At 45.5% G+C, this 9,890-nt stretch overlaps 1 protein-coding gene across 1 annotated transcript; it reads left to right on the plus strand.

Annotated features, from left to right (window-relative positions):
• Window positions 1–659: 659 nt before the first annotated feature.
• Window positions 660–8,041, plus strand: CBLL1 (Cbl proto-oncogene like 1). The gene is given in 7 exon segments (XM_075024863.1): window positions 660–782; window positions 784–1,009; window positions 3,814–3,981; window positions 4,338–4,438; window positions 4,700–4,783; window positions 5,620–5,693; window positions 6,254–8,041. Coding segments are annotated over 7 exon segments (1,818 nt in total). The 3' UTR covers window positions 7,296–8,041.
• Window positions 8,042–9,890: the final 1,849 nt, after the last annotated feature.

Below are 9,890 nucleotides of genomic sequence, written 5' to 3' on the forward strand. Positions count from 1 at the left end.
ATTACATAGGATTCACAAAATGCTGAGTTCATGGAAACGACACAAAGTAGTCTCTTGAGGCAGTGAGCTCTACTGCTGTGAAGCCTTAGGGAGGAGCACTGGAGGCCCACTGTTCCATCAAGTCACTGGCACCGCTACAGCCCCGACTGACTGCCAGGAACCAGCCGTTTCCACGGTGAAACGGAAGGCTGACCGTGAGCGGCCGAGGGAGCCCAACGTGGATCCGGATTCGCCCAACTTCTCGGAAGCCCGCACCTCACAAGCCACCCTCCCAGCACGCCCGCAGGCAGGGCTGCCGCGGCTCCTGAGCGGAAAGCCCCCTCTCGTCGCCACTTCCACCCTCCTGCCACAAGCCGCGGGAGGCTCCTGCCTCCCATTTCCCACTATTCCTCCCTGCCGCGGGCCCAAAGCTCTCCCCGCCAGAGCGCCTCCGAGCTCCGCCCCGAGCGGCTGGATGCGGCTCCCAGCGGGGCAGGAGCCCCGCCGCAGCCCGGGCAGGATCCCCCGCCAAGCGCCGCCCCGCCGAGGCCCCCCAGGGCCCGACCGGAGCGCACGGAGCCTTCCCGCCCCACCGGGCTAGTGCGCGGGAGGGCCCGCTCTCCCCGTCGCCGCCATCTCCGCCGGCTGCCGCCGCTCGCCGCAGCGCGCAGGCGCGGCACATGCGGCACTACACCCCCCAGGGGGCAGCCGCCGTCCCGGCAGGCGCTGCGCGGCGGCCGCGCCTTCCTCCCCGGCCTCGCCGCAGAGCCCGTCGGGAGCGGGAGTCCCGCCGCAGCGCGGCGCCCACGCCGCCCCGCCGCGCTCCCCGGCAGCGGCTGCAGCCGCGCACCTTGCTGTCCCGCGGCGGCGCGGCCGCCCCGCGGGGACGCGGCGAGCGCCGTACCGCAAGCGCTTCCCCCGCTGCGCACTTTTTCACGCCGCCCCCCCTCGCCCGTCTCCCGGCCGCTTCCGCTTCCGGCCGCACCCTTCCGCTCCCACAGTGCCCCGCGCCGAATCATGGACCACAATGGTGAGGAGGGGAGAGGCCGGGAGACCCATTTATACCCTTCCCCGCCTGGGCCCGCTCCGCGCTACCGGGCGGGCGGAGGCCGCGCGCGGGGCCGCCGGCTGCGGGGCGCTGCCAGGGTAGCGGCGGGATGCGGCCCGGCGCCCGGTAACGCCGGCGGGGCCCGTGTTCGCCGCGGTTCCCCGCGGCCCGCGCGGCGGGGCCTGCTCTCTCCCCTCAGCGCCGGGGCTCGCGGTCCCCCGCCCCGCCTCCCCCTCCCCCCCCCCCCGACCGCCGCGCGCCCTCCAACGGTGGCGCGCGGCGGCCCCGCCTTCCCCCGCTCCCGGCACGGCGGCGCTCGGCCCCTGCCCCCGCTCCGACGGGGGGGGCTCAGCCGCCGGCCTGAGGGGCCGCTCCGCCGTCTCCCGCCCCCGGCCGGGCTGCGGAGCGCGGCGGGGCTTGGCGCAGCGTCAGGCGCGGCCGCTGGCGGCGGAGGCGGCGGCGGCTGCGCGGTCCCGGGGCGGCCTGCGGTAAACAGTCCGGTGTGTGCGGAGCCCGTCGGCCTGCTGCAGGTGGATGCAGCCTGTAGCGCTTGGGGGGAGGCGGCGGCGGCGAGGCGCTCGTTTGCCCGCTGCGTTTCCCGAGATGGGCGCCGATAGTGCGTTTTCTGGTCCCGTAGTCGCGCTCGGGAGAGGAAACTTTCTCGTGTGCTTAAATGTGGTTTTGTAGCTTTGATGCTTTGCTGGTTGGCGTGCTGGCGTCGTCTGAGGAATGGATGAGTGGTCGCGGGGGTTTTGCTAGGGCTTTGGGGGGAGGGTTCTCCTCCCCCTTCGCAAAGGTTGCGTTATAAATTTGTATGTGTGAGATACAGTATTTCGGCTGTATTTATGAATTTTAAAAAACTTGAAATGCAAAAATAAAACCTAAGTAAACTTGAGGAAGGTAGATGGTTCAGGAGGATGTGTTGCCTCTAATTAGAGCTTCTCTGAGTAGTCTTAATAATTTTGGTATGATGTTCGGGTTTTTTTCCTGGACTTAATCCTGCTAGTTATGCTCTCACAGACTGGAATGTATTATCCTTCCATGAAACTTGAATGACTAATAAACTTGCTAGTTTGGATTAGTTGAGCAGCTAACTCATGTAAATATTCCTAGCTTGCAAATGTACACGGAAGAAAAATGTCAGAACTTAATTGTTTCCTATTGGCAGCTCAGTGGATTAAATGATACACAAGAGTTTGTTTAAATTGGTTTTAGTTATTCCTGTTTGCAAGTGGATTGATGTCCTGCAGAGACTTTTTCTGGTCTATGGTGTTGTGGTTTTGTGTATTCTGGTAAAAAACAGAATTTCCCAACAAGTGGAAAGTAGACAGCTTTAGTATTATTATTTCTGATGTTCGAGCCCAGCAGCCTCGGGGGTGTTGTGGTTGTGTTTGCTGGGTCATCTGTTTAGCCAACAGGACAGCCTAAACAAAAGCAAAAAATGAACAAAAGTAAAAACAGGCGTTATTGGTTTTGCCTTTTTACATACTGCCTTTTAGAGTGAAATGTGTCAACCACCGTGCTAAGAGGAATTTGATCTATCAGAGGAAATTGAGGGCTCTTGATTTTGAGGTAAAGTGACTGTCAGGGCATAATCCCAATTTCAAACTTTGTTGCAGTTCCTAGTTTTGGTGGTAGCTGCTGAATAACTTAGAGCAATCCCTTTTTTCCCTTTTTTTTTTTTTTTTTTTTTTTTTGTTTTTCCTCCTACTTGTTGTGTTGTGTGGGGTGGTTATAGGCTTTGGGGGACAGTAGTTTGTGAGGCATTATGCAGAGTTGCACTAATAGGGCCCTAATTTCAGTGTGGACATGCTACCATGCTGTAATCCTTTGGGGCCTCAGCGATCATTCCAGGCTGCAGTGCCCTATCAAGTGGAACGCAAGGCTCACACTGTAACAGCTTGTGGCACGCCCCTTTGAGGGTGAGCCTGTGCTGCTTTGAAATGCCTGTCAAAATGGCATTTTGAATTAAAGTCAGAGTGAGCTGGGTAGACTCGTGAAGGACATAACTTTATTTTTGTATGAATGAGATGCTGTGCAGTGGTTTAAGGTAGACTCGCTGCAAGTTGAGGGAGTTGTACTGCCTTCATTGGTGTTGCTTGTTGCAGTACCCCCTCTAGATTATCTCTTTGAGCCTCTGTCTACTGGTGCATGTGTCAGGCTATTTCTTGCTTCCTTTGCCCTGGTAGTCAGATTTAAATCTGGTTAAAGGGAATTCTGTATGTAGTGGGGAACAATAATTTTTGGTTTAGCAAGGATACTACTACATGTTCTTCAAGTGCTGATATTTTTGTGATACTTTATGCGAAACTTCTAAGTGATATGTCAAGATGCTGAGTTAATATAGAAACTAGTTTCCTTCCAACTTCAGTAAACAGTGTACATAAATTGTAAAAATTACCTTTTCTCATAAGAAATTCTGTGTTGTCCAGGTTGTACAAACAATTGACTCTTCAGTACTATTCACGCTGTGAGAGGAGTGATACAATTAATGGTTTTTTTTTTCCTGTTGTGGAGAAATGACAGAGTGGCTAACTTATTTTTAAAAACAGCTTTAATTGTAGAACCAGATTTCCTAAAATCACGGTCATTCCCAATACAGTTTTGTGACTTGAAGAAATTGTATGTGAAGATACTTATTTTCTAGCGATTAAACTTTGATATGTTGTATGAGTCTTAAACAAGCTTTAAAAATTATTTTTCTTAAAACTCTTCTGTTAATGCTTAGCCTCTTTAGAAACTATTAGATAACCGAAAAATAATTTAAACTTTTTTTTTCCCCACAGACAATGATTTGCAAGGAACAAATAGTTCAGGATCATTGGGTGGTCTTGATGTTCGTAGAAGAATCCCTATAAAGCTTATCTCAAAACAGACAAATAAAACCAAACCTGCACCTCGAACTCCAAGAAATATGAACAGGATGCCTTCAAAGACACAAGCTGGTGATGAAGGTAAATTAATATTAAGTACTAGCCCTGTAGTAGGGAAGGGTATTATTCTGCAGCGTTGGTCGAGACTTTATTCAGTCTTGGAGGCTTAGAGTCCAAGGTTCTGTCCAAATGCAAAACAGGTTTCAAATTTCTGGATACTGCTGCACTATAAGGATTAAATAGTGCATATTCCCAAAACAGATTGTCTTACTATTTTGACTGTACCTTTCTGTAGAATGGGCCCAGCAGATGGGAAGTGCTGTGGCATTTCTCGATGATTTCAGTATAGAATGACACATGTGCTTAATAGCAGCCGGTGTCAATTAGGAAAGTGTTGTGGTTGGCCTGTGTCTTTCTTCTCTTTCTTCTTTCCACAGAAGAATTTGATTATAACAAAGAGGAGCGATACGAATGCAAAGGAGGTGAAATGTTTGGCAATCAAAGGAGATTCCCTGGACCCATCTTTTGGGACTATAAGGTAGTCATGGATGGGAAGTCGTGAATTGTGTGTCTGTGAATCATACCAAACTGTAGGTAGTCCTGGTAGATACTTTCTTAAATAAAAGTGCTTCCATTATTTTTGACTGGCTGAAAATACATCCTCTGCTTTCTCACATTTGTGGTGTTCTTGCTTCCTTCTCAGCTAATTCAGAAATAATGGGTGTTTTGGTGATAATTGAAATGAGAAGCTTTAGTGATGTTGGGTTTTGTTCTCCCACTCCCTTCTCTATCCTATCAGATAAACTTGCTGGGGGAAAAGGATGATACACCGGTCCATTTCTGTGATAAGTGTGGATTGCCCATCAAAATGTATGGACGCATGGTGAGTGAAATTATCAGTGGAAGATACAGCCATAGTTTCCCTTTAGAGTAAAATTAGGTTTTACTATGTCTCTGAGGTCTCTAGAGGTTACCGATTTCAGCAGGCCTCTGAATAAACAGCAGAAGAATATCAGGATGGAACCAGGGGCCTTCCTTGCTGAAGTGTTTTTGTTCCATCTGTCTAACTGATTTCAGTTTCCCCCCTGATTTAATAAAGTAAGCCTGAAAATGTTAAACAAAAAAATGTGAACACAGTCACCAACAAAAAAACTCTTCAAGTTCAGTGGGTTTTCACCTTACACCACTTACCATTAAAAATATGCTCTTTATCTCAGTTGAAGACTTGCAATGAAGTTAGAAAACACTGTTCACTTTTATGTCCCTTTAAAAGTAGTGTAACAAAATCTCTGAGATTAATTTAGATTTCTAAGTGTGATGTAACAGGCTTCAGGATCTGACTTAATGATAGTTAATGCTTTTAAAACTTCCCTTCCTTGCCAGCAAGACAAGGGTAATTAGATTGCATATGCAGCTTCTGTGAATGTTCAGTGTTGGTATTATTGCAAGACTTAAACTTTTGCCTATATGTTTTTGCCAACACTTAAAAAAAACCCAAACAAACCTGCCCTAAAAACCCCAAACTCAACACAAACTGTTTTAGAAAGTTTCTATGCAAAGATGCTGTAAACAGCTAACTACCAATATGCCTGTTCACCTCATAGGTAACTTAGTTACTTTTATTATTAGAAATTGTGTGCTGGAGGGGGGAACTGTATTCTGCAAAATGACATAGATACTTATGTACGATGTCTGACCAGAGCCATTTTTTCTCTCTAGATCCCTTGCAAGCATGTTTTCTGCTATGACTGTGCTATACTACATGAGAAAAAGGGAGACAAGATGTGTCCAGGGTAAGTTATCTCAAGATTTGTTATTAAAGGAAATGTAGGAAAGTAACTTAAATATCTTATTTCAGATACTGTATTAACATGGTTCTGATTTATGTATGTTTAGCAAAGGCAGGAGAGGACTCTCTACTACACCACTTGATTATAGTTTCATATCCCATATTTTGGGATTGTAAGACATCAGTGTTTACTTTGCTGTTTAAGTATTTGGGTGGGTAACCTGTTATTGCTCTAATATGAAAAAGAATAAATGGCAGTTTGATTTACTTAGTAAGAGTGACTCTCGGTAAGTCAATGCACAGAAGGAATTTGTGAGAGAGTGATGCTATTTATAAATTTCCACCTTGTGAAATTTTTATGTTCTTTCATAGTTGTGTTTGGAGACTTAAAAACTAGATAAACTTCAAAGTCAATGAAATGTTTCTTTCACTGCTACAGTGGGGAAAAAATTGTCAGTTCTAATTTGGGTAATATGGTAAACTGGTTAACTTTTAACAAAAAAAAAAAAAAATTGCAGATTGAGCTCTGTGATGACAATAAACCAATATTCTTTTCTGATTTAGCTGTAATGAACCTGTGCAGCGAATTGAGCAGTGTGTGCGAGGGTCTCTCTTCATGTGTAGCATTGTTCAAGGGTGCAAGAGAACTTACCTGTCACAGAGGGACTTGCAAGCACACATCAACCACCGTCATATGAGAGCTGGAAAGCCTGTTACTCGTCCTCCAATTGAACCTGTACATCCTCCTATTGCCCCACCACCTGCTGAAATTCCTGAGCGTTTCATAATGCCACCTGAGAAACATCATATGAGCCACATCCCGCCAAAGCAGCACATCATGATGCCACCACCTCCTTTGCAGCATGTGCCACATGAGCATTATAACCAGCCTCACGAAGACATTCGTGCGCCTCCTGCAGAGATGTCAATGGCTCCACCGCCACCTCGCCCAGTCAGTCAGGACACCTTCCGCATTTCAACGAGAAAACACAGCAACTTAATAACAGTCCCTATTCAGGATGATTCGAATTCAGGTGCTCGAGAACCACCTCCACCAGCCCCTGCACCTGCTCATCATCATCCTGAATACCAGGGTCAGCCAGTGGTATCGCACCCTCATCATATTATGCCTCCACAGCAACATTATGCACCACCCCCACCACCACCACCACCAATAAGCCATCCGCTGCAGCATCCTCCCCAGGCAGCAGGTACTCCTCACATGGTATATAGCCAAGCTCCTCCACCACCAATGACCTCTGCTCCTCCTCCAATAACCCCGCCACCTGGACATATAATTGCCCAGATGCCACCGTATATGAATCATCCTCCTCCAGGACCTCCCCCTCCTCAGCACGGAGGCCCCCCTGTGAATGTAAATGCTCCCCCTCCCCATCACTATAATCCTAACTCTTTGCCACAGTTCAGTGAAGATCAAGGAACTCTTAGTCCCCCTTTCACACAGCCTGGGGGAATGAGTCCAGGGATATGGCCAGCTCCAAGGGGGCCGCCTCCACCTCCAAGGATGCAAGGGCCTCCTGCTCAGGCCCCTCTTCCTGGACCACACCACCCTGATCAAGCCAGATACAGACCCTACTACCAGTGATACGAGCAGTTATATGAATAGAGAGTGCTATGAAGAGGATAAAACTATATACAACAGCCTTTTAATTAATTGTTTTGGGGTTATTTTGTTGTGGTTTGGTTTTTTGGTTGGTTTTTTTTTTTAAATACTGTCATTTTGACTGTAAGACTTTGGGGATTTGAATCTTAAATGATTTTTAAGCCTTGGCCGTAGGACTCTGACTTCAAATATTCCGTAGTGCTAAAATAAGTGGCTTAGTAGACCACAGTTGCATTTTAACAGAACTTCTATCTCTAGTGTGGCTAAATTGTCCTAAGATGAACACTTGTAATATTATTTCCTGGAGAAAATGAACACGTGTTGTACCATTCTGAATATTGTTTTTGTTAAATCCAGTGTTTAGTTTCACTTGTGATACATTTTTGTTAACCTGTGTACAATAATTAAATTGAAATATGGTTGTAAAAGTGGTGAGTTTTGATCTGAAGTCAACACCGACATAGTTTCGGGACACCATTTTGGCACTAATACTTTCCAAATGGGGGAAACTGAGGGAACTTCTAATATTTCTCTTACTAACAGTTACCATTACTTATAACGAATTCAGGCTATGATGAATTCATGGCATTAGAACATGCAGAATACTGCATTTCAGCTTTTTTTCTTCTTTATGCAGCAAGGTAAAGTTATCAGAAATAACAGCTTTGGGTGTGACATGAAACCATGTTAATAATATGCTGTTTGTTTGGGGTTTGGTGGGGTTTTTTTTGTTTGTTCTCGTTTGGGTTCTTGGGGTTGGGTTTGGGGTTTTTTTGTTTGTTTGTTTTAAAGCTAGTTTTGATTCAGAAGGTTCTGTTTACACGTACACTACTCACTGGAGTTGAACTCAAACTATTGTGTTTACCTATGAGTATGTTTGTGCTGGAGTGTCTGCGAATTGGCTTGCCATGTCTGTGAGAAGCAGGTTATTTTAGGTAGGGAAGTGGTGTTTGCCTCTGTCACTTTATATAAATATGTACAGTAGGAAAACATCCCATTTGGATAACCCGAAAGACGTGGTCTGAAATCCCATATGTAGATATAAAGAAATAAAAAGCTATACGTTCTTTATCTGTTTCAATTTTGTGATACAGATTTAATTGAAGAGACAATAGTTAGATCTTCTGTTTTACTTTTTTTCAAAAAGTAGCAATACAAGCAGGCCCTCAGGTCTGTTTTGGTCCCAAATTTATGTTTTATAAGTATACTTTTGAACAGAAATATAGTACACATAAAATGAGAATGTTCTTTTTTAGTGCAGCTGGTAGCAGAACCAGAGAATAATAAGTACTGTCTGTTGTTTGGAGTGCTTATCTTTGCATTTCTAATCAATGTTAGTGCTGAACCTTTGTTTTTTTTCAAAATGCCACATTTCTAGCAGTGGCGCTTTTAGACGAAGAAATCCTTTGGGTTTTTGCTAAGGTTTGTAATTTCCTACTGTTCTTGAATAGTCTGAACCATCTTAAAGCCTCAGCGGTAGTATTTCTTTTGTAAACCTTTTTTCCTGCCTCATAAGTGTTAAACTTATGGAAGAGCTTTGTCAGTGGAATGTTCCAAATTTTGCAGTTTTACGTATAAACTGCATATTTTTAATTACCAGAGCAAGGGCTCTTTAGGTTTACTCTCTGTCTTTGACTGCCATTGATTTCCTTGTGGCCACAGGCAAATCTTTCAGATTGCCTTTCAAATAAATATTTCTTTAGAGATGTGCAAATAAATTCTGAGATCTACAAGTAAATTCTGGGGTATACAAATGGCCAGTGAGTGTCAACTGATTAGAAGTCTGCTTAGCTATAATACGCTTCTTTCTAAGACAGAGTTCTTTGTTTTGGTTTCTCTGAAAAATAAGTCATTTTAAGTAAAACACACTGGAGAAGAAAAAGAGGCTGATTGTGATCGTGTGCTATGGTGCGGGGTTGGCTGAAAATTTGTGTGTGTATGAAGGCAAAAATGACCCTGCTAGCATTATTTTGTTTCAGTAACTTAAGCACGTGGGGAACTTTCAAGGATCCTCTTTTGTCACTGTTAAATTACTTGGTAGGGGGTAAGCTTAGGCATGTTTATATTACAGCATAAAACTCCATCTGGGAGAAAAGCTGCATGTCTGATTAATACTCTTTGACTCTGCAAAGTCAAGCTTATGTGGGACGTACCTGTTTTAAACAGACTTACTGATGGTTCTAGGTACCAGCTTCATTTTGTTTAGGCTGCGAAGGTAACAGGTGCAGGTTTACAAGGACACCCTGTGACAGGCTGTTGTGCAGGGAGATGCGTCGACCTCACCAGTGCACTCTGTTTTGGAAAACAAGACATTTGGAAATTGGCTGTTACCTGTCAGTTGCAGGTGATGAGGAAATAAGGCAGCTCTTTCTAACATGCTAGTTTTTAGAAATAAGTCCGGTTGTGTACTTTTGTTATGTATTATCCAGTGTGTTGTGAAGCAGATGAAGGGTTCAAACTTCCTAATTCTGGGTGCAAAGCTGTTCTTGAAGTTAGTGATAAAGTGCTGCTCTGAAAATGCTGAGGCAGTTGAATTGATTAAGGGAAAACAGCAGACTTTGCTCTATCAAAAAGCAC

The sequence above is a fragment of the Buteo buteo genome, chromosome 4 (genome assembly GCF_964188355.1).
Source record: "Buteo buteo chromosome 4, bButBut1.hap1.1, whole genome shotgun sequence".
Lineage (NCBI taxonomy): Eukaryota > Metazoa > Chordata > Aves > Accipitriformes > Accipitridae > Buteo > Buteo buteo.